Source organism: Haematobia irritans, chromosome 4, assembly GCF_050003625.1.
Source record: "Haematobia irritans isolate KBUSLIRL chromosome 4, ASM5000362v1, whole genome shotgun sequence".
In the NCBI taxonomy this organism is placed as follows: Eukaryota; Metazoa; Arthropoda; class Insecta; order Diptera; family Muscidae; genus Haematobia; species Haematobia irritans.
This window is the reverse complement of record NC_134400.1, coordinates 25,976,620-26,003,152: the sequence shown is the minus strand read 5'-3', so window position 1 is coordinate 26,003,152 and position 26,533 is coordinate 25,976,620. Positions and strand designations below refer to the sequence as shown.

The 26,533-nt window shown below is 33.3% G+C and overlaps 1 protein-coding gene across 2 annotated transcripts in view; it reads left to right on the top strand.

Moving 5' to 3' along the window:
- Window positions 1-26,325, top strand: part of LOC142235083 (arylsulfatase B) — a 33,705-nt gene extending 7,380 nt beyond the window's left edge. The window contains exons 2-7 of one of the 2 annotated variants that reach the window (XM_075306307.1): window positions 15,778-16,082; window positions 23,729-23,888; window positions 23,945-24,171; window positions 24,381-24,636; window positions 25,182-25,339; window positions 25,406-26,325. In XM_075306307.1, coding sequence (XP_075162422.1) covers window positions 15,897-16,082; window positions 23,729-23,888; window positions 23,945-24,171; window positions 24,381-24,636; window positions 25,182-25,339; window positions 25,406-26,245 — 1,827 coding nt within the window. In that variant the 5' untranslated portion in view covers window positions 15,778-15,896 and the 3' untranslated portion in view covers window positions 26,246-26,325. The remainder of the gene's footprint in view (window positions 1-15,777; window positions 16,083-23,728; window positions 23,889-23,944; window positions 24,172-24,380; window positions 24,637-25,181; window positions 25,340-25,405) is intronic. The other variant, XM_075306308.1, reaches the window with a different exon arrangement.
- The last annotated feature ends 208 nt before the right edge of the window (window positions 26,326-26,533 follow it).

Below are 26,533 nucleotides of genomic sequence, written 5' to 3'. Positions count from 1 at the left end.
CGACTTTCTACTTTACTTACTTGTTAAAAATGCCAACGACCGATAAGATTTTTTTCAATAATGTCATACATTAATTTTATCTAATCTTATCATACATTAAAAGTAATCTATACATCTAAAAGGCACGGATAAATATTTGATTGATATGAAAAATATATTAAAAAAAAATTTATTCGAATCGAACAATATTAACCTTCCTTTAAGGATTGTCGTATTGATTTCGAGCCAAAGATGATGCTTATTTAAAATAAAGATATTTTTAGGGAGTTATCTTGCTTTAAATCTAGTCTCAATAAAATTAAAATTAGGATACAGATCTCATTTCTGGAATTTTTCATTCTCTTTTTGGGATATATGGCATAAACTTGGGAAACGTACATGCTTGTTTTCGGTGTAGAAATATTGAACTACAACGTTGTTATTTTGGCAACAACTATTTTTCTTTATTTTTCTTTAATTTGTGCATTTATGAAAAAAAATCGTAAATGGCAGTTAAAAATCCAAAAATCTCAGCAAATTTTCATTAATTTAACAATGCTTTAAGGAAATTTCAAAAATGTGAATAGAATTTTGTTACATTTTCATATGAACTAGTTCATTTTTCTCATTTCACGGCCCTATGCTAAATGCAAATTTATCTCTCCAGATTTCAATGAAAATTTTCACTTGTAGATATTTCTCAATGTTCCAAAACGCATCTTTCAACAGACATACTGCCAATGTTAAAGCAGCTACATAATGAAATTCACAGCTCAGGTGTTAAGCGATTCATTAGCAAGCATAATTATTTGAAGTTTGTACAGAATAACGATTTGATCTTATCACTTCTTCAAATGTTCTTGAATTTGAAACACAAATTGTCGGCGTGTAACACACTCATTCACTTGAGTCTCTCACCTTGGTACTTTTTTCCATAAAGTTGTTATAGCCTTGATATTGGTTTATTCCACCTTCAAGTGAAGTTGAGTTCTTCCATCACAATTGGATTGGTAATTCACATTAAATTAAAATCAAACAGTTCTCTGTGTCGTGTAAGTAAATTTGAGGTCGCTAGAAGTTTTTTTTTCTAATTCCATTCAAAGGTTTTAACAATGAAATGTCACGATTTAATTACCACAATATTTAATTGAATTTAAATAAGCAGTTACATTTAAAACATATAATTATTTTTTATCATCGTTTGTGTTTTTTTTTCGAAAGAATTAATTCCATTAAAAACGTACATTGATAGTACATTAATACGAATCAAAAGGGTAAGTCCTTTTTTTGTAAATAAATTTATGGAATTCAATTTTCAATAAAGAAATTTAAAATTAACAAGTAAGGAAAGTCTAAAGTCGGGCGGGGCCGACTATATTATACCCTGCACCACTTTGTAGATCTAAATTTTCGATACCATATCACATCCGTCAAATGTGTTGGGTGCTTTATATAAAGGTTTGTCCCAAATACATACATTTAAATATCACTCGATCTGGACAGAATTTGATATACTTCTACAAAATCTATAGACTCAAAATTTAAGTCGGCTAATGCACTAGGATGGAACACAATGTTAGTAAAAAACAAGTAAGGAAAGTCTAACGTCGGGCGGGGCCGACTATATTATACCCTGCACCACTTTGTAGATCTAAATTTTCGAAACCATATCACATCCGTCAAATGTGTTGCGGGCTATATATAAAGGTTTGTCCCAAATACATACATTTAAATATCACTCGATCTGGACAGAATTTGATAGACTTCTACAAATCTATAGACTCAAAATTTAAGTCGGCTAATGCACTAGGGTGGAACACAAAATATGTGAAACATTTAAATCTGAAGCAATTTTAAAGACATTTCGCAAAAGTTTGATTTATCGCTCGATATGTATGTATTAGAAGTTTAGGAAAATTAGAGTCAGTTTTACAACTTTTCGACTAAGCAATGGCGATTTTACTAGGAAAATGTTGGTATTTTGACCATTTTTGTCGAAATCAGAAAAACATACATATGGGAGCTATATCTAAATCTGAACCGATTTCAACCAAATTTGGCACGCATAGCAACAAAGCTAATTCTACTCCCTGTGCAAAATTTCGGAGCAAAAAATTGGCCTCTGTGGTCATATGAGTGTAAATCGGGCGAAAGCTATATATGGGAGATATATCCAAATCTGAACCGATTTCAACCAAATTTGGCACGCATAGTTACAATGCTAATTCTACTCCCTGCGCAAAATTTCAACCAAATTGGGGTAAAACACTGGCTTCTGGGACCGTATTAGTCCATATCGGGCGAAAGATATATATGGGAGCTATATCTAAATCTGAACCGATTTCAATCAAATTTGGCACACTTGACTATAGTACTAATTGTTATGTTTGTGCAAAATTTTAAGCAAATTAGGGTAAAACTCTGGCTTCTGGGGCCATATAAGTCCATATCGAGGGAAATATAGATATATCTATATATATATATATATATATATATATATATATATATATGGGAGCTATATCTAAATCTGAACCGATTTCTTCCAAATTCAATAGGGATCTATTCTGAGCCAAAACACATATTTGTGCCAAATTTGAAGTCGATTGGACTAAAACTGCGACCTAGACTTTCATTACAAAAATGTGTTCACGGACAGACGGACATCGCTATATCGACTCAGGAGCCCACCCTGAGCATTTTTGTCAAAGACACCATGTGTCTATCTCGTCTCCTTCTGGGTGTTGCAAACATATGCACTAACTTATAATACCCTGTTCCACAGTGTGGCACAGGGTATAAAAATTCGTTTGTTACAAAATTTTTATTTTTTCAAAAAAAAAAAAATTTGAACCAACAACACAGTCCATTTCATTTATATCAAACACTGTTCTTTTCTAAATTTAGTTCTTTAATAAGACACATTTTACAGTTCATAGTAAAAATTTAATATAGTAGATTGTAATGTTGAAAATTTTTTTCGGAATCTTCCGACCATATCTGGAATATAGTTAAAAAAAAAAAACTTTGGTCGAAGCAGGGATCGAACCCACGAACCTTGGCATGCAAGTCGGACGTAGGTTAGGTTAGGTTAGGTTATGTGGCAGACCGATGTATCAGGCTCACTTAGACTATTCAGTCCATTGTGATACCACAGTGGTGAACTTCTCTCTTATCACTGAGTGCTGCCCGATTCCATGTTAAGCTCAATGACAAGGGACCTTCTTTTTATAGCCGAGTCCGAACGGCGTTACACATTGCAGTGATACCACTTAGAGAAGCTTTGTAACCCTCAGAAATGTCACCAGCATTACTGAGGTGGGATAATCCACCGCTGAAAAACTTTTTGGTGTTCGGTCGTAGCAGGAATCGAACCCACGACCTTGTGTAGGCAAGGCGGGCATGCTAACCATTGCACCACGGTGGCTCCCGGACGTAGCAACCACTGCTCCACGGTGCCCAACTAAATGTATTTTTCTGTTAAATAAACTTTGTTTAATCGGCTCGTGGGTGCAGCAAGCTATGCTATATAAATATAACTTATATGGGTAATTGTCTATTGATGCCAATAACGGCTACATGGCCCAGTGGATAGTGTGTTGGCTTACATATTGCATGGTCCGCGGTTCGATTCTCCGTCCAGGCGAAAGGTAAAAAAAAAAAATTTTAAAATTTATAAAATCGTATAATTTCTTCTACATTGTTTGTGTTACAGAAAAAGGTGCTAAGAACTAAAAAACTTCGTGGAAGTGAGAAAGATGTGAGGGAAAATGCAATTAGCCAGAAAAAAAAATTTTGAGCAAGTCTTTATGAAATTGTTTTTACATCCTGGAAAAGAATAAACGTTTATCACAAAAAGTATATACTTTTCTTCAAAATACACTTCCTTTCAACGAAAAGCAAATGAGAAACGAACTTTGTTTGTCTAAAATTTCGTTTGGGAGGAAAGAATTATTTTTTTGGGTGTATATAATTCAGTTTGACAAAATTTTCTATAGAAATAAAATTTTGCCAAAATTTTCTATAGAAATAAAATTTTGCCAAAATTTTCTATAGAAATAAAATTTTGATAAAATTTTCTATAGAAATATAATTTTGACAAAATTTTCTATAGAAGTTAAATTTTGACAAAATTTTCTATAGAAATAAAATTTTGACAAATTTTTCTATAGAAATAAAATTTTGACAAAATTTTCGATAGAAATATAATTTTGATAAAATTTTCTATAGAAATATAATTTTGACAAAATTTTCTATAGAAATAAAATTTTGACAAAATTTTCTATAGAAATAAAATTTTGGTAGATTGTTTGTGGTTCGAGTGGCAACCATGATTATGAACCGATATTGACCAATTTTTGCGTCATTGGGGATCGGCTATATATAACTACAGACCGATTTGGCATGGTTGTTAGCGGTCATATACTAACACCATGTTCCAAATTTCAACCGGACATTATTATGGGCCGATATGGACCAATTTTTCCATGTTTGTTAGAGACCACATACTAACACCACGTATTAAATTTCAGCCGCATCGGATGAATTTTGCTCCTCCACGAGGTTCCGGAGGTCAAATCTGGGGATCGATGTATATGGGGGCTCTATATAATTATGGACCGATATATACCAATTTTTGCATGGTTGTTAGAGACCATATGCTAACACCACATTTCCAATTTCAACTGAATCGGATGAAATTTGCTCCTCCAAGAGCTTCCGGAGGTCAAATCTGGGAATCGATGTATATGGGGGCTCTATATAATTATGGGCCGATAAGGACCAATTTTTCCATGGTTGTTAGAGACCATATACTTACACGACGTACCAAATTTCAACCAGATCGGATGAATTTTGCTCCTCCAAGAGGCTCCGGAGTTTAAATCTGGAGATCGGTTTATATGGGGGCTATATATAATTATGGACCGATATGGACCAATTTGTGGCATGGTTGTTAGATACCATATGCCTACACCTCGTACCAAATTTCAACCTGATCGGATGAATTATGCGCCTCCAAGAGGCTCCGGAGGTCTCTTGATTCCATTCAGTTTCTAATTTAATTTTAATTTAAAATTTAATTTTTATTTTAGTTCAGCTATTTTCAATTTTATTTTAATATACATTTATGTGAAAAATAATAGGAACAGTGCCTACCCACATTTAGATAACATTAAAAGCCGAACAAAAATCGAAATTCTTTCTTGTTTAAACGATTTATTTTTTCTTAAAAGGTAGCGACAAAATTAGAAATAAAATATTTGTTACTGTTGTACGAGTAATTCGATATTTTTGTGATTTGTTATAAATTGATATGATTTACGTGTGGGAATAAGGACACTTCATGAAAGTTTAAACCTATTACCAAATTAAATAAAAATATATAGATATTCCCTACGGGAAATGGATCATCCACACGACCGGTACAGGACTAGTCCCTGGTGTGTATGGACCAGTCCCAATTCTGATCAAAACGTATGAAGGGGACCGGTCACTTTAACATGGGTTTGTCATTGACGGGATGAATTTACACTTTAGGACACGTCTTGGACTCATTCAAAAGGACACGTCCTGGGACAATTTAGTAGGAGCACCTCATAGACAGGTACTCATGAATCAGTAACATGGGTTTGTCATTGACGGGATAAATTTACACTTTAGGACACGTCTTGGACTCATTCAAAAGGACACGTCCTGGGACAATTTAGTAGGAGCACCTCATAGACAGGTACTCATCAACCAGTCTAGGACAAACTATTTGGAATCTGTTTCCTTTTTGCCAAGAATCACATCAGAAGTGAAAAACTTTCGAACTATGTTGAACAATAGGTTATTCTAATCGTATTTCACTAAATGTGAAATACGAATAATTTCAAGCGAGTATGGAAATCAATAAATTATGACTATTTAAAAATTACGACAAACTGGAGCACCGGTACCAGTCCTGTGATATGTCCGTCAGTGGTTGTTTGCACCTATTTCCTATTTCGTAGGGTTTATACTGAATATTGTACCATAGAGCCGTAGTGTTACATTGGTACTTATTTGCGGATCCTTTGTTATCCAGAACAGTAGAACATCTTCTACCTTGCTGTATGTTATGGGTTATTATCCTGCTGGAAGATCCATTTGAGTGGCATATTGATGGTGAAAGCGACTGTCCTTATTATTTTTCACACAACTGTAAATTAATTTCATTTAATTCATATAGCTAATGACAAATTCTAACTCCAATTTTTTTCTTCAAAATACAAACTTTTCTTGAACAAGAAAATAATCAGAGAATAATGCCAATTATTGTATAGGGTGTTTTTCTAAGAGCTTGCAGATTTGAAATTTCATATTATGAAATGACCAAAAAAATTTATTTGGTAGATAATTTATGTCATATAATATTGCCCGTTTCTTCGACACTAACCTCGACAACAGCAATATTTTCTTCTGTACGCACTCTTCTCATTCTTTTCGGTGGCTTGGCAACCATGATTATGAACCGATACGAGGGCGGTTCGGAAACTTCTTAGCCTTACATTGAAAATAGTCAGTTTTTCAAAAATATTTTTATTTTTCAATATAATCCCCTGAAACTTCAATACACTTAGTCCAACGCTTTTCTAGCAACTCTATCCCTTGATTAAAATAGTTGTCCTCAAGGTCTTCAAAATAGTGGTTTAAATGCCATATTATGAAATGACAAAAAAAAAATTATTTGGTAGATAATTTATGTCATATAATATTGCCCGTTTCTTCGACACTGACCTCGACAACAGCAATATTTTCTTCTGTACGCACTCTTCTCATTCTTTTCGGTGGCTTGGCATCCAAAAGAGCGAATGTAGACTGAAATTTGGTAATTACGTTATTAATGGAGTTTTAACAGGTTGACTGATAAGTCCCCGGTCTAACAAAGAAAACACATTTTTTTTGTCAAAATTCGTTTTTATTATTCAACATAGTTCCCTTCAAGAGCGATACAACGATTATAACGACCTTCCAATTTTTTGATACCATTTTGGTAGTACTCCTTCGGTTTTGCCTCAAAATAGGCCTCAGTTTCGGCGATCACCTCTTCAATGCAGCCAAATTTTTTCCTTTTTCCTTTTGAGGTCTAAGAACAAGAAAGAGTCGCTGGGGGCCAGATCTGGAGAATACGGTGGGTGGGGAAGCAATTCGAAGTCCAATTCATGAATTTTTGCCATCGTTCTCAATGACTTGTGGGACGGTGCGTTGTCTTGGTGGAACAACACTTTTTTATACCCTCCATCATAGGATGGTGGTATATTAACTTTGTCCTTCCGTTTGTAACACATCGAAATATTGCTCTAAGACCCCATAAAGTATATATGTATATTCTGGGTCGTGGTGAAATTCTGAGTCGATCTAAGCATGTCCGTCCGTCCGTCTGTTGAAATCACGCTAACTTCCGAACGAAACACGCTATCGACTTGAAACTTGGCACAAGTAGTTGTTATCGATGTAGGTCAGATGGTATTGAAAATGGGCCATATCGGTCCACTTTTACGTATAGCCCCCATATAAACGGACCCCCAAATTTGGCTTGCGATTGCTCTAAGAGAAGCAAATTTCATCCGATCCGGCTGAAATTTGGTATATGGTCTCTAACAACCATGCGAAAATTGACCCACATCGGTCCATAATTATATATAGCCCCCATATAAACCGATCCCCAGATTTGGCTTGCGGAGCCTCAACGAGAAGCAAATTTCATCCGATCCGCCTGATATTTGGTACATGATATTGGTATATGGTCTCTAACAACCATACAAAAATTGGTCCACATCGGTTCATAATTATATATAGCCCCCATATAAACCGATCCTCAGATTTGTGAAGTCTCCAAGAGAAGCAAATTTCATCCAATCCGGTTGTAATTTGGAACATGGTGTTAGTATATGATCTTTAACAACCGTGCCAGAATTGGTCCATATCGGTCCATAATTATATAAAACATTCTCCAGATTTGACCTCCGGAGCCTCTTGGAGGAGCAAAATTCATCCGATCCGGTTCAAATTAGGCACGTGGTGTTAGTATATGGTCACTAACAACCATACCAAAATTGGTCCAATCACACAAAAATTGGTCCATATCGGTTCATAATCATGGTTGCCACTAGAGCCAAAAATAATCTACAAAAATTTTATTTCTATAGAAAATTTTGTCAAAATTTTATTTCTATAGAAAATTTTGTCAAAATTTTATTTATAGAGAAAATTTTGTTAAAATGTTCATAATAAAATTTTCATCATTGTCAAAATTTTATTTCTATAGAAAATTTTGTCAAAATTTTATTTCTATAGAAAATTTTGTTCAAATTTTATTCGGTTCATAATCACTCGAGCCAAAAATAATCTACCTAGATTTTATTTCTATAGAAAATTTTGTCAAAAGTTTATTTCTATAGAACCGAGAAAATTTTGTTCAAATTTTATTCGGTTCATAATCACTCGAGCCAAAAAAAATCTACCTAGATTTTATTTCTATAGAAAATTTTGTCAAAAGTTTATTTCTATAGAAAATTTTGTTAAAATTTTATTTCTGTAGAAATTTTTGTCAAAATTTTCTTTCTATAGAAAATTTTGTCAAAATTTTTATTTCTATAGAAAATTTTGTGAAAATTTTATTTCTATAGAAAATTTTGTTAAAATTTTATTTCTGTAGAAAATTTTGTCAAAATTTTATATCTACTTTGTCAAACTGAATTATATACGTATTGGATCGATCTTTTTTGGTTTAATATATACCACGTATGGACTTACATACAATTTAAAAGATGGTGTTAGGAGATTTTAAGATACCTTGCCATCGGCAAGCATTGCCGCAACTTAAGTAATTCGATTGTGGATGGCAGTGTTTAGATGAAGTTTCTACGCAATCCATGATGGAGGGTACATAAGCTTCGGCCTGGCCGAACTTACGGCCGTATATACTTGTTCTTCTTCATATGGGGCCGTTTTGCCGCGATTTCGACCTTCAAACGCTCCAATAACGCCATCTAATAGTCACTCTGTTGATGGTTTTTCCCTTCTCAAGATAATCGATAAAAATTATTCCATGCGCATCCCAAAAAAACAGAGGCCATTACTTTGCCAGCGGACTTTTGAGTCTTGCCAGGCTTCGAAGACGGTTCACCGGTCGCTGTCCACTCAGCCCACTGTCGATTGGACTAAGGAGTGTAGTGATAGAGCCATGGGAAAAACTTGGGTGTATTACGAGTTAACAGCTGCAAACACCGCTCAGAATCATCAACACGTTGTTGTTTTTAGTCAAATATGAGCTCGCGCGGCACCCATTTTGCACAGAGCTTCCGCATATCCAGATATTGATGAATAATATAACCGACAAGTTCCTTTGATATCTTTAAGGCCTCTGCTATCTCGATCAACTTCATTTTACGGTCATTCAAAATCATTTTGTGGATTTTTTGATGTTTTCGTCGGTAACCACCTCTTTCGGGCGTCCACTGCGTTCACCATTCTCCGTGCTCATTTCACCACGCTTGAATTTTGCATACCAATCAATTATTGTTGATTTCCCTGGGGCAGAGTCCGGAAACTCATTATCAAGCCAAGTTTTTGCTTCCACCGTATTTTCCCCCTTCAGAAAACAGTATTTTATCAAAACATGAAATTCCTTTTTTTCCATTTTTTTTCACAATAACAAAAGTTGCTTCACAAAAGACGCTCTATCTCACAAACTAATTGACTTACAGACGTCAAATTTTGACACGAATCATTTGAAGGTTGGTACTATATAAAAATAATATGCATTTAATACTAGCGACGCCATCTATGTGTCAGACCGGACTTATCAGCCCACCTGTTAATACGGACGGTTATGTGCTCCATAAAATTCACGAAGTGCTATAAACATTTCTAATTGAACACTGTTTTTGAAAACCCGATCCAGAATTGGTATAACATCGGTCAATATTGCATGTTCTTCTTTTATTGTATGTTTTTGTTTTGTTTGTTTAGCTACAGGGTTTTTTTTATGCAAATAATTTCACACAATAGACATTACTAAAGTAAAATGCTTAAAAGATAATTAGCCTAAATCAAAACTCTTTATGTCAAATATGTACTGCAATAAAAATAAGTAATATAGTTTCGTACACGTAAATGTTGGCATATTCATGTAATGGATATGACTTAACCATCGTAGCTAATGACTCAATCCAGTTATAATGCACATTTTTTTGCATAGGGTTTTATAGAGACAATTTCGCATTTCTGATGTATGTACCAATAAAAGTGTGAAATAGTATTTTAACAACATCATACACTGATAAAAAAGAAGTTTAGTCACATCCCAGTTGTATTTTGTCTACACCACGCAAGATGAATCAGTTAATTGGTTGTTAGAAATAGACAAGAATTTTTTTTTTGTTTTGGGATATAACTTTGTCTCGCAGGGGCGGAATAATAAAATATCTGAGTGACAACCAATGAATAAACAGAACTGCTAGGATCATAGTGGCATTAGTTTCAACTTGGTTCTATGTAGTTCTAAGATTATCTTTCCTCCAACTGTGAGGAAATCAAATTGAAAACATAGGATTCAGGCAATATGATGACACCGGAAAGACCTGAATTGCATATGAAGGCAGTACAGTATCAGCAAAATACCAATCTGAGTGTAATGTAGAAGTGTAATGTTGAAGATACACTAATACAAACAAGTATATACGGCCGTAAGTTCGGCCAGGCCGAATCTTATGTACCCTCCACCATGGATTGCATAGAAACTTGTACTAAAGACTGTCATCCACAATCGAATTACTTGGATTGCGGTAACACTTGCCGATGGCAAGGTATCTTAAAACTTCTTAACACCGTGTTCTCAATTATAAGTTAGTCCATACGGGGTATATATTAAACAAAAAAATAAGATAAATACGTAAATAATTCAGTTTGACAAAATTTTCTATAAAAATAAAATTTTGAAAAAATTTTCTATAAAAATAAAATTTTGAAAAAATTTTCTATAGAAATAAAATTTTGACAAAATTTTCTATAAAAATAAAATTTTGACAAAATTTTCTATAGAAATAAAATATTGACAAAATTTTCTATAGTAATAAAATGTTGACAAAATTTTCTAAAGACTGTCATCCAAAATCGAATCACTTGGATTGCGGTAACACTTGCCGTTCTCAATTATAAGTTAGTCCATACGGGGTATATATTTAAAAAAAATAAGATAAATACGTAAATAAGTCAGTTTGACAAAATTTTCTATAAAAATAAAAATTTGAAAAAAATTTTCTATAGAAATAAAATTTTGACAAAATTTTCTATAAAAATAAAATTTTGAAAAAATTTTCTATAGAAATAAAATTTTGACAAAATTTTCTATAGAAATAAAATATTGACAAAATTTTCTATAGTAATAAAATTTTGACAAAATTTTCGATAGTAATAAAATTTTGGTAGATTATTTTTGGGGATCGGTGCAATGTACCAAATTTCACGGATGAATTTTGCTCCTCCAATAACTCCGGAGGTCAAATCTGGGGATCGGTTTAAATGGGGGTTATATATAATTAACGGTATGGACCATTTTTGCATGGTTGTTAGAGACCATATAATAACACCACGTACCAAATTTAAACCTGATCGGGTGAATTTTGATCTTCCAAGGGGCTCCGGAGGTCAAATCTGGAGATCGGGTTATATGAGGGCTACGGATCGGATGAAATTTGCTTCTCTTAGAGGCTCCGCAAGCCAAATCGGGGGATCGGTTTATATGGGGGCTATATATAATTATGGACCGAAGTAGACCAATTTTTGTATAGTTGTTAGAGACCACATACTAACACCACGCACCAAATTTCAGCCGGATCGGATGAAATTTGCTTCTCTTACAGGCTCCGCAAGCCAAATCTGGGGATCGGTTTATATGGGGGCTATATATGATTATGGACCGATGTAAACCAATTTCTGCATGTTTGTTAAAAACCATATACTAACATCATGTACCAAATTTCAGCCGGATCGTATGAAATTTGCTTCTCTCAGAGGCTCCGCAAGCCAAATCGGGGGATCGGTTTATATGGGGGCTATATATAATTATGGACCGAAGTAGACCAATTTTTGCATAGTTGTTAGAGACCATATACTTACACCATGTACCAAATTTTAGCCGGATCGGATGAAATTTGCGTCTCCTACAGGCTCCGCAAGCCAAATCTGGGAATCGGTTTATATGGGGGCTATATGTAATTATGGACCGATATGGACCAACTTTTGCATGTTTGTTAAATACCATATACTAACACCGATCAGCCGGATCGGATGAAATTTGCTTCTCTTAGAGGCTCCGCAAGCATAATCTGGGGATCGGTTTATATGGGGGCTATATAGAATTCCGATTTGAACCAAAGTTTGCATGGTTGTTAGAGACCACATACTAACACCACGTACCAACTTTCAGCCGGATCGGATGAAATTTGCTTCTGGGGATCGGTTTATATGGGGGCTATATATAATTATGGGCGCAATTTACACAATATTAAGGACACACTTCTTTAAAATAAAGAAATTTTTATTCATTTCATGATCTTTGCTTTAAGTTTTTAGGACACGAAATTTGTGTCCCTTAGTTAAAGTCGCAACTCTTTGATGTAAGGAAAATTTACCTTATATTAAAGAAACATATTTTTGATTTAAAGAAATTATATTTAAATTAACGGAGTTATTGAATATTTGGATTAAAGATAATAAACCTTCGAATATAGGCTAAGACTAATATGGAATATTTAGCATCTTCTTCCATAGAAAAAATCATGAACGGCGTACTCGTTTCAAAACGATCCGTTTATGAAAATGAGTCAACAAACATGTAGTGTCAAACGGAGAGCAGACGCGTCAATATGATAATGGTCAAAACAACAAAACGTAAGATTACGAATTTATAAAAAAAAAAAATCTGTTACCGTAACTCGAACCTGGATTGTTTGCGACTGTTAACGCGTATGGAGTCTACAGTTGCCTTGCCACATTGCATCATCAACGGGATTGCCTTAAGAACGCCTAACGAATATTTTAAGACTTTTCATGGCCAAAGAAACACGAAAGCCGTTAATGAAATCGTGAACGCCCCTGTACGAAACCGTCAACATTTCGTTTTGATTTTTCGTGAACATTTCCGTTTCATTTTGTTACCATCCGTCGTTCAAGATTTTGGAACGTAATTTTTTCTTTTAGTGTTTGGTTTACATTTGTATACCCTCCACCACAGGATTGTGGAATAAATTTGTCATACCCTTTGTAATATATCGAAATATTGGTCTCAGACCCCATAAAGTCTATATATTCTGGGTCGTGGTGAAATTCTGAGCCGATCTGGCGATATCCATCCGTCTGTTGAAATCACGCTAACTTTCGAATGAATGCTATCGTCTTGAAACTTGCCACAAGTTATTGTTATTGATGCACTTCAGATGGTATTAAAATGCGCCATATTGTACCACTTTTCAGTACAGCCCCCAATTTAAACGGACCCCCAGTTTTAACCTCCTGAAAGAGAAAATTTCATCCGATCCTGCTGAAATTTGATATGTACGGTCCATAATTACATATCGATCCATAAATTTAATTTCTGGAGTCTCTTTTGAAAAGCAAATTTCATCCTACACTGAAAAAAATATTTACGTGATATTAAAGATTTCGCAACCAAAATTTTAGGATGCGAAAAGTACAAAATATTAAGCACAAATTTCTTTAAAATAATGAATATTTAATTAAAATAAAGTTTATAATCTTTGCTTTAAAATTTTTTTCATTAAATTTAGGACACAAATTTTGTCAATTTGCGTCCCTTCGTTAAAGTCGCATGTCTTTGAACTAAGGCTAGTTAATTCTCCTTAAAGTAAAGAAACACATTTTTGATTTAAAGAAATTGTCCTTAAATTAACTGAAATATTGAAACTTTAGATTTAATATAAAAGCGCTTCAAATATAATCTAAGACTTATTTTGAAGATTTAGCATGAATAGCTTTATGAATATACCGCGAAAAGTGAATGAAAATTCGATAAATGGAATCTCTATCTTAATTTTAATTTTATTGATTCTAGATTTAAAGCCAGATAGGTCGCTACAAAATGTCTTTATTTTAAAGAAGCCTCATCTTTGGCTCGGAATCAATACCAAAATCCTTAAAGGAAGGGCAAAATTCTTTGGATCCAAGTAAACTTTTATAAACCGAGGTGCAATGGTTAGCATGCCCGCCTTGCATACACAAGGTCGTGGGTTCGATTCCTGCTTCGACCGAACACCAAAAAGTTTTTCAGCGGTGGATTATCCCACCTCAGTAATGCTGGTGACATTTCTGAGGGTTTTCAAAGCTTCTCTAAGTGGTTTCACTGCAATGTGGAACGCCGTTCGGACTCGGCTATAAAAAGGAGGTCCCTTGTCATTGAGCTTAACATGGAATCGGGCAGCACTCAGTGATGAGAGAGAAGTACACCACTGTGGTATCACAATGGACTGAATAGTCTAAGTGAGCCTGATACATCGGGCTGCCACATAACCTAACCTAACCTATATAAACCGATCAACAACGTTGGCTTCCGGAGCCTCTTTAAAAAGCAATTTCATTGGATCTGGTTGAAATTTATGTATGTAGCGCCTCCCAACAGCCATGAAAAAAATTGTTCCATACCGGTCGAAGAAGGTGCGTCTTTGGCTCAAAATCAATAGCAAAATCCCTAAGTGAAGGTCAAAAAATATTTAGATCCAAGTAAACTTTATTGAACAAACACTGACTGCCATTCCTGAAGTTTGGAAAATACAGCTAAGTTCATAATAATCTACCCAGCAAAAAAATTTGGAAGTTCTTCCAAAGGCACAACTTTAAAAGCACTTCCAGAAGATGCACTCCCAATGATGTTCTTTATTTTAACTACCCAAGAAGTTATTTTAATTCAATTTTTTATAACGTGGTTTTTTCATACTTTTAATGGATAATTTTAACTTTTTTTGTTTCAAATAGGTTAAAAACAGAGTAAGAATTCATAAAATGGTACAAATTATTTAAATTTTGTCGAAAAAAATGTCAAATCCCATCTGAAAAAATTGTCAATTTTTGAAAATATTTGAGGTCAAACGTTTCCGACAAGCGTTAGAATCCATTAAAAATTGTAAAAAATTATAAAAATTATTTATTTTACAAAATATCACAGAATTTTTTAATTTACATCCAAAACATTGAATTCGGATCACATCTAAAGAAGTGATGCAAATTCAGTGCAACGGCTGTTGAAATGGAGGACTTCCGTCCTATGACAAGCCCATGTTAAATTCATCGCTTCTGCGTCAATTTTGCACCACTTCCGGACGCTTTTTTTGCTGGGTATTTGTAAATGCTATATGCAACATAGTAGAATTATGTCAGTATGTCTTTAAATCACAATAAAAATTATTGTGAATGACTGGTGTAAACAGATGAAACTGAAAGTCTAATGCCTACATTCATAACTATTTATTGTAAGCTTATCGAAGGAATTTGTATGGTAATAGTAGGTTTAAAGTTTATGTTAACTTTTTTGAATACGGGTTACCCCCGTATTCAAAAAAATCAATTGGAAAACAAATATTTAAAATAAATTAAATAAAATGAAACAGATTAAAATTTACTAAAACTAAATCAATATATTTTAACTACATCTTATCTATGATACTCAAATAAAATTATTTAAATTATTTATCTTATTTCTTCTTAAAATGTCCATGTCTTGTTTATAATATCGTACACATTTTTTTATCGTTACAACCAAAGTTATCACATTGTGCCCATCGCCATCAAGAGGATAGCTGTGCCTAATTAACCGGTTCTTCATTACATTGGTCGATTGTGGTCCATGCAAAGTTTTTGTAACAGTCAAAGGAAAAAACCCAATGGCGTTATTGAACTTGAAAATTAACCTGTTCTGGACTATGACCAATAAGCACAGTTACTTACTTGGAGGCCGGTCTGCATCATGGATGTTATTTTTGCTTCTAGTGATTGCCTTCGGATATTGTCAGGCCTTACAGCAGTTGAATGACAAGCCCAATATTGTAATTATCCTTATTGATGATATGGTAAGTGAGATAACTCTACTTTAAAAAGATGAAGATGAATTTTGTAATTGGAAATACAATTGAAGAATACTCCACCGTCTGACCAAAATCAACGATCATTGAAGAATACTTAACAATTAATTATCATTGAGGAAACATTGCATTAGCATACTATAGGGCGGCTGAAAATTTTTGCATTTTATTCCATAACAAATATTTAAAACAAGTAATGTTCTACGAGTCGGGCGGGGTCGACAATATCATACCCTAAACCAACCCTAATAAATTGGCAAACTTAAGAATTTGTGGGGTATCATTGATATAGTATTGCGAGATAAACCGCATTTTCATATTCAAGAACAATAAGGGTACGGGAGCATACACAGAAGAAATTTACAAACAATTAAGGACACATTTCTTTAAAATAATGAAATTTTAATTAAAATAAAGTTTATAATCTTTGCTTCATGAATTTTCTTCATTAAACTTAGGACACAAATTTTGTAAATTTGCGTCCCTCCGTTAAAGTCCATTGTTTTGAACTAAGGCTAATTTACCTTAAAGTAAAGAAGCACATTTTTGATTTAAAGAAATTGTCCTTAAATTAACTGAAATATTGAAACTTTATATTTAAGACAAAAACGCTTCAAATATAGGATAAGACTTATTTTGAGGATTTAGCGTCTTTGGTTTAACTTTTGTTTTTTTTTTTTGAATTAAGAAAACATTTTTTACTTTTAAGTATCCGTTATAATTTGAATTTTTAAACTGGCATTTGTTTGTACGTGAGTACATTTATTAATAAACTGCGAAAATTTGATAAATGAGATCTGTATCCTAATTTTAATTTTATTGGTCCTAGATTTAAAGTTAGATAGGTCGCTAAAAATTTTTCTTATTCTAAAGAAGCCGCATCTTTCGCTCGGAATGAATACCAAACTCCTTAAGGGAAGGTTAAAGTCTTTGGATCCAAGTAAACTTTTTTGAGTGTATATTTAGGTTAGGTTAGGTGGCAGCCCGATGTATCAGGCTCGCTTAGACTATTCAGTCCATTGTGATACCACATTGGTGAACTTCTCTTATCACTGAGTGCTGCCCGATTCCATGTTAAGCTCAATGATAAGGGACCTCCTTTTTATAGCCGAGTCCGAACGGCGTTCCACATTGCAGTGAAACCACTTAGAGAAGCTTTGAAACCCTCAGAAATGTCACCAGCATTACTGAGGTGGGTATATTTATATAGGCTCCAAACACACAAAAAAAAATATCACCAAAATATTTCCCATTAAAAAGTTAATTGAAGCTGAAAACTTTTTCAATTACAAAATTAATTGATACAATGAAGTTTTTAATCAAACCAGAAACATTAAGTCGATTAGGCCAATGATTGAAAATGTTTAAATTTTTAACTAAAAAAAAATTAATTGATAAATCAATTTCTTAATAAAAACAAAAATACAAAGTCAATTAAGAAAGTGATTGAAAAGAGTTACGTCTTTCATTAAAAAAAAAAAATTGTATCAATTAATTTACTATTATTTTTTTAATTTTTAATCAAACTTAGACCACACAGTTAGATTTCACGTTTTTTATTAAACAATTACCTGTTCGAATTAAAACTTTAATTAAAAAAGTTAATCCATGTCGATTACAAACTTCAATTAATCATTTAACTGATTTAATTAAAGAGTTTTATTAAATAATTAATTGAATCTATTAACCAGTATATACGGCCGTAAGTTCGACCAGGCCGAATCTTATGTACCCTCCACCATGGATTGCGTAGACACTTCTACGAAAAACTGTCATCCATAATCGAATTACTTGGGTTGTGGTAATAATTACCGATGGCCAGGTATCTTAAAACTTCTTAACACCGTCTTCTAAATTGTAAGTTAGTCCATACGTGGTGTTTATAAAGCAAACAAGGGTGTATACACTGAAAAAAACATTGTCGTGAGGCCAAACATATCATGCCCTTAAAATACGAATGCAAATTTAGCTTAGCATTAGAAGACGCATTTCTCTAATATAAAGTTTTTTTCCTTGTCCAAAAGTCAATAAACTTTTCAATGAAGTTATATTGTCTTTCTAATTAAGTGATTTGACTTAAAAATGGGTATCATAACATGAAAGAAAAATTTTTTGGGGTAAGGTCAACTTGACTTTAATAATTCAGAAAAAAATCTTTAAAATTAATGAAAATGTCTTTAAATTTGTTTTCTTTTTGCATCTTGACAACAAAGCAACACATCGTTCAAAAATAGGATATGTTTTTCAACACTTTATTTTAAAGACGTTTTTTACTTAAAACATAGCATAATTTCTACTGAATACCGAGACTGAATTTGGAAAATAAATTTTTCGTTAACTCGTTTTTAAAAGATTTTGATAGCAGATGAAGAAAAAAGCTGAAAAACGAATAACTCAAATTTGCTTCTTAGAAGAAAGTACACAAAACCAAAATTTAAGTGAGAATTGTGTCTTAAAAGTATCTTTACTTGTATTCTCCGCTTCTTTGGCTCGGGTTCTTTAAAATAAGGAAATTGTTTGCGACCTATCTGGCTTTAAATTTAGGATCTATGAAATTAAAATTAGGATACAAATCTCATTTATGGAATTTTTAAATCAAATATGTGTTTCTTTACTTTAAGGAAAATTTGTCTTATTTTAAAGACATGCAGCTTTAACGAAGGGACGCAAATTTTCAAAATATGTGTCCTAAATTTAATGAAAAAAAAATTTTTGAAGATTACAAATTCTCTTTTAATTAAAATCTCATTATTTTAAAGAAAATTGTACTTAATAGTGGGTTGCTTGCACATCCTAAAATTGAGGATGCGTAATCTTTAATATTACGTAAATATTTTTTTCAGTGTACCATATAATTATGGACCGATACGGACAAATATGAGCATTGTTGTTAGAGACCACATACAAACAGCACGTAAAAAATTTCAAACGGATTGGATGAATTTTGCTCCTCCAAGAGGCTCCGGAGGTCAAATCTGGGGATCGATTTATATGGGGGCTATATATAGTTATAGATCGCTATAGACTAATTTTTGCTTGGTTGTTAGAGACCACATACTAACACCACGTACCAAATTTCAACTGGATCGGATGAATTTTGCTCCTCCAAGAGGCTCCGGAGGTCAAATCTGGGGATCGCTTTATATGGGGGGTATATATAATTATAGACCGATATAGACCAATTTTTGCATAGTTGTTAGAGACCACATACTAACACCACGTACAAAATTTCAAACGGATTGGATGAATTTTGCTCCTCCAAGAGGCTCCGGATGTCAACCCGGGGATCGGTTTATATGGGAGCTATATATAATTATGACCGATATGAAACAATTTTTGTATGGTTGTTAGAGACCACATGCTAACACCACGTACCAAATTTCAACCGCATCGAAGCCAAATCTAGGGGTCGGTTTATATGGGAGCTATACGTAAAAGTGGTCCGATATGTCCCATTTGCAATACCATCCGACCTACATCAATAACAACTACTTGTGCCAAGTTTCAAGTCGATAGTTTGTTTCCTTCGGAAGTTAGCGTGATTTCGACAGACGGACGGGCGGACGGACATGCTTAGATCGACTCAGAAAGAAATATTAATAATATACCCCTATCCTATGGTGAAGAGTATAATAAAATACGTTTTTCAGCGCTGAATTATCCCACCTCAGTAATACTGGTTACATTTCTGAGGGTTTCAAAGCTTCTCTAGGTGGTTTCACTGTATATAAAAAGCTATAAAAAGGAGGTCCCTTGTCATTCAGCTTAACATAGAATCGGGCAGCACTCAGTGATAAGAGAGAAGATCACCACTGTGCTATCACAATGGACTGAATAGTCTACGAGTGAGTGAGCTGCCACTATACCTAAACTAACTAACCGATTTCGATGATTCTTTGCACATATAGTTAGTACTAAAGAATATTACATTTAGCCTCAAAGTTGATAAGATCAGTTAGTAACAAGTATATACGGCCGTAAGTTCGGCCCGGCCGAAGCTTATGTACCCTCCACCATGGATTGCGTAAAACTTCTACTGAAGCCGATGGCAAGGCATCTTAAAACTTCCTAACACCGTAATATATACCACATAGTCCATAAGTATATATATTAAACTAAAAAAGGCCGATTAAATACGTATATAATTAAGTTTAAAGTTTCTATAGAAATACAATTTTGACAACATTTTCTATAGAAGTAAAATTTTGACAAAATTTTCTATAGAAATAAAATTTTGGAAAAATTGTTCTATAGAAATAAAATTTTGGAAAAATTTTTCTATAGAAATAAAATTTTCACAAAATTTTGTATAGAAATAAAATTTTGACAAAATTTTCTATAGAAATAACATTTTGACAATGGTTTCTATAAAAATAAAATTTTGGTAGATTATTTTGGCTCGAGTGGCAACCATGATTATGAACCGATATGGACCAATCTTTTTGTGATTGGGGATCGGCTATATATAACTATAGACCGATATGGACCAATTTTGGCATGGTTATTAGCGGCCTTATACTAACACCACGTTGCAAATTTCAACCGGATCGAATGAATTTTGCTCCTCCAAAAGGCTCCGGAGATCAAATCTGGGGAACGGTTTATATGGGGGGCTATCTATAATTATGGACCAATTTTTGCGTGTTGGTTAGAGACCACATTCTAACACCATATTCCGAATTTCAACCGGATCGGATGAATTTTGCTCCTCCAAGAGGCTCCGGAGGACAAATCTGGGGATCGATTTATATGGGGGCTATATGTAATTATGGACCGATATGAACCAATTTTTGCATGGTTGTTAGAGACAACATACTAACACCATGCACCAAATTTCAGCCGGATCGGATGAAATTTGCTTCTCTTAGAGCAATCGCAAGATAAAATTTGGGGGTCCGTTTATATGGGGACTATACGTAAAAGTGGACCGATATGGACCAATGGTTGTTAGAGACCATATACTAACATCATGTACCAAATTTCAGCCGGATCGGATAAAATTTGCTTCTCTTAGAGCAATTGCAAGCCAAATTTGGGGGTTCTTTTATATGGGGGCTATACGTAAAAGTGGACCCATTTGCAATACCATCCGACCTACATCAATAACAACTATTTTTGCCAAGTTTCAAGTCGATAGCTTGTTTCGTTCGGAAGTTAGCGTGATTTCAACAGACGGACGGACGGATATGCTCAGATCGACTCAGAATTTCACCACGACCCAGAATATATATATACTTTATGGAGTCTTAGAGCAATATTTCGATGTGTTACGAACGGAATGACAAAGTTAATATACCCCCATCCTATGGTGGAGGGTATAAAAAAGGGTTATATGGCCAAATTTTGGAAAATCGGGCGATACCTATACATGGGAGCTATATCTAAATCAAAACCGATTTCGATGAATTTTTTCACACTTAAAGGGTGACAAATTAAATTACATTGTGCCAAATTTGACGATGATCGATTTGTAAAAAAAAAGCTTAATGTGACCCCATTCAATAGCGTTCGTTGTTGTGCCAAATAAAACCGTGTACCACATTTCATCAAAATCTGTATCTAAATGGAACCGGAATCCTACGAGCACCAAATACATGGACGGACAGACACCAAGGGATACATCGACTGAGGAGGCTATTCTGAGCATGGTTGCCACTTGAGCCAAAAACAATCTAGCAAAATTTCGCAAAATTTTATTTCTATAGAAAACTTTCACAAAATTTTATTTCTATAGATAATTTTGTTAAAATTTTATTTCTACAGAAAATTTTCTTAAAATGTTATTTCTATAGAGAAAATTTTCGAAAATTTTCATTTCTGTAGAAACTGTTGTCAAATTTTATTTCTATAGAAAATAGAAAATTTTTGCAAAATTTTATTTGTATAGAAAATTTTGTCAAAATTTTATTTCTACCGAAAATTTTTGCAAAATTTTATTTCTATAGAAAATTTGATCAAAATTTTATTTGTATAGAAAATTTTTGCAAATTTTTATTTTTTAGAAAAGTTTTGCAAAATTTTATTTCTATAGAAAATTTTTCTCAAAATTCCTATAGAAAATTTTGTGAAATTTTATTTCTGTAGAAACCTTTGCCAAAATTGTATTTATTTACATAGAAAATTTTGTCAAAATTTCTATAGAAAATTTTTTGAAATTTTATTTCTATAGAAAATTTTGTCAAAATTGTATTTATTTATATAGAAAATTTTGTCAAAATTTCTATAGAAACTTTTGTGAAATTTTATTTCTATAGAAAATGTTGTTAAAATTTCATTTCTATAGAGAATTTTGTGAAAATTTTATTTCTATAGGAAATTTTGTCAAAATTTTATTTCTATAAAAAATTTGTGAAGAATCCCCTTAGTTGGAGAGGCATATTTTGCAAAATCTACCAAAATATTAAGACAGTAAAAAATCGACCGTTTTTGGCAGAATTCTGCCAACTGTGGAAAACGTGATTATGATTTCTACCAATCTACCAAACAGTAAAAACTCTACCATTTTTGTCAGAATTCCGCCAACTGTGGAAATCGTGATCGGGTGTCTAAATCAATATGGGGCCTAAAATCAAAATTTTATTTCTAACGAAACTTTGTCAAAATTTTATTTATATAGAAATTTTTTTCAACATTTTATTTCTAACGAAACTTTGTCAAAATTTTATTTCTATAGCAAATTTTGTCAAAATTTTATTTCTATAGAAGATTTTGTCAAAATTTTATTTATATATAAAATTTTCGCAAAATTTTATTTGTATAGAAATTTTTTGCAAAATGTTATTTCTATAGAAAATTTTGTCAAAATTGTATTTATTTATATAGAAAAATTTGTCAAAATTTCTATAGAAAATTTTGTGAAATTTTATTTCTATATAAAATGTTGTTAAAATTTCATTTCTATAGAAAATGTTGTTAAAATTTTATTTCTATAAAAAATTTGTGAAGTACCCCCTTAGTTGGAGAGGGATATTTTGCAAAATCTACCAAAATATTAAGATTTCGACCGGATTTGGAGCAATGAGTTGCCATATGTTTCTAATATTTTGTACTGGGATGTCTGAAACAGATTGACGTTATCAGTTTTCCCAATTTAAACTACCGAAAAACTGACTTTTTGCCGCAGAATCCGGTCATTTGCGCCATAGTGCAATCTATCAAACAGTAAAAAATCTACCATTTTTGACAGAATTCTGCCAACTGTGGAAACCATGATTCTGAGTCGATCGGGTGTCTAAATCAATATGGGGTCTAAAATCAATATTTTTGGTAGGCACATTTTTTGGTAGATTAAAATTATGTGGTGTAGGGTATACAAATAGGTCACTCAAATTGATAATACTTCGGGTCAACTGTCCTGTACTTACACTGAAAGAAGAGTTTTCTTTTCTGAGGAACGAAATTTTAGACAAACGAAGATTTCTTTTGACACAAAACAATTTTTTTAGAAGCAAATAAAATTTAGACCATTGTTACAACGTTTGTCATGAATTCGGATTTATTTGCTCTCAATAAAAATACTTTATGTCAAAAGGAAATTTCGTTTGTCTAAAGGTTCGTTCCTTAGGAAAGTAATTTTTCTTTGGGTGTACTTCTTTTTTTATACAATGTAATTTTTGACTACTATCTTGTCCTAGGGATTCAATGACGTTAGTTTCCATGGCTCCAATCAATTTCTTACACCCAATATAGATGCATTAGCCTATAATGGTATCATTTTAAATAAGCACTATGTACCGAATTTATGTACACCATCACGGGCATCTTTATTGACGGGAAAATATCCAATACGCACAGGTAATTGAAAAGTGGATAATTTCTATAAAACTCATACTCTAAATATGATTTTTAAGGTATGCAACACTATGTCATTATTAATGATGAACCCTGGGGTCTACCGCTGGAGGAGCGCCTAATGCCGGAAATTTTCCATGATGCTGGCTATTCCACTAATTTAGTGGGTAAATGGCATTTGGGATTCTATGAAAAAGAAATGACTCCTTTGTTTCGAGGTTTCGATCATCATTATGGCTATTATTCAGGCTATATCAGTTACTATGATCATACTAATAAGATGTTGGTAAGATTTTAGTATACACACTGCGAAAAATTTCATTATCATTTATTTACACAGTAAATGTGCTTCGATTTATGATTTATATTTCAAGCATGTTTCTTTGAAATAATTTTAATGGAAAAAATGTACTTAATATTTTTATTTATTTCTACCAGTGTAGTATTGTTTTTCCCCGGTCTTAATTAAAATTTATTAACATTTTATTTCCTCAGTCTAATAACTATAATGGCCTAGACTTCCGCAATGATTTAGAACCAATGCCGGAACTAAATGGAACATATGCCACTGATTTATTTACACGTGAGAGTGAACGTATTATTCAGAATCATGATAGCAGTAAACCGCTTTTTCTCCTAATGAGTCATTTGGCAGTACACACAGGAAATGAGGATAATCCCATGGAAGTTCCCCCGGAAGAATTGGAAAAATATGAACATATCAAAGATCCCAAAAGAAGAGCTTATGCAGGTAGTGTATCGAAACAGGATTAATTCGAAGGGTATGGTGTGGTCACATTTGTCAAATATTTAACTAAAATGTATATCAATTTTTTTCCAAGGGCATTTACGAAATATTTGGATACCTCCTATTGTGACATGAAATAAAAATCTTTGCTGGTTTAACTGTAGAAAGGAAGTCTTTTTTTGTCAAATATTTGCCCAGTGTGTCCGTACCCTAACATATCCCAATTTGTCCCTAATTTATTTTTAGATGGTAAACATATAACATGTTTGTTGCAACTATGTTCTTTTCTCGGACATTAGGTATAGCGTGAAAACAACATTTTTGTGGCAAAAATGTTCCTTGTTCCACATCCAAAAAAAAAATATTTTGCCCTTGAAACATGTCCTGTGCGTGTAGCCTTACAAGATGCCCGTGCACCTTACGTTAGAAAATGTTAAACTCCAACGTAATAGATTATCATGGAATTTTATATAAATTTTCCCACAGAAGAGTCGATTCAGCCAGACCGAACTTAACATAGCACCATTCTTCTTTGCTTCTTTTTTCAGCCATGATTTCCCGTTTGGATCAGAGTATAGGACAAACTATCTCAGCACTTGCAGATAAAGGTATTCTCAATAACACCATAGTATTGCTATATTCCGACAATGGAGCTCCCACCGTAGGCATTCATTCCAATGCTGGTTCGAATCATCCCTTCAGAGGAGTAAGTACTTGAGAAGAATTCAAAAATGACATGCAAACTAACCCATTTACTCTTTTCCCCCTAAAGCAAAAAGAAGGTCCTTGGGAAGGTGGAATACGATCAGCTGGCCTTATTTGGAGTCCTTTATTGCTCCAAACGAACTATGCATCAAATCAAATGATGCATGCTATTGATTGGCTTCCTACCTTGGCATCGGCAGCTGGCATAAAATTACCAACTGATACCAAATACGATGGAGTAGATCTTTGGCCTTCACTTAATACTGCCTCAGATCCTCAACCTAGACGTTTGCTAAATGTATTCGATGATGTTTTCGGCTATAGCTCGTATACCAGAGGAAATTTGAAATATGTCAATGGTTCATCATTTGATGGTCAATACGATAACTGGTTGGGAGACATAGCATTTGAAGAAAGTGATCCATTGGCGAATTTCTATGAACAGGAGATTTTATCATCCCAAGTTCATCAAGCATTGGGCAACGTTCATCTAAATATTGACCTTATCCAGAGACTAAGAAGAGAAGCTACCCATACATGTCCTTTCAATGCAGAAGATTATACACAAGACTTGTATAAATGTGAGCCCCTAAAGGCTCCCTGCTTATTCAACATAGACAAAGATCCCTGTGAACGTTACAATTTGGCTCGTTTATATCCTTTGCAAATCCAATTTCTGGAACAGGAAGTAGAGGAATATCGTTTAACAATGAAACCATCAGTTCGTATACCCAATAGTGATCCTCTGTCGAATCCGCTGCGTTTTGGTGGTATTTGGCAATGGTGGAAAAATTCAGAAATATCACATTTGAAAGGAGCCAGTGCGACTATTAGAGCAATTGATTTCAGTATTATTGTAGGATTGTTATGTATATTAGTAATGTTAACTAAGAATTTGTTAAAATAGTAGGACAAGTAAGACGAATGTGATTTCTCTAAACGATTTTAATTTAAATAAAAGAAAACTTGTTTACAACAAATAAAAAATTCTTTGAAAAAACAGTTTTTTCTTGGATCCAAAGATTTTGATTTTAATTTAAATATTGGCTGATAAGTCCCTGGACTGACACATAGATGGCGTCGCTAATATTAAATGCATATTATTTTTATATAGTACCAACCTTCAAATGATTCCTGTCAAAATTTGACGTCTGTAAGTCAATTAGTTTGTGAGATAGAGCGTTTTTTGTGAAGC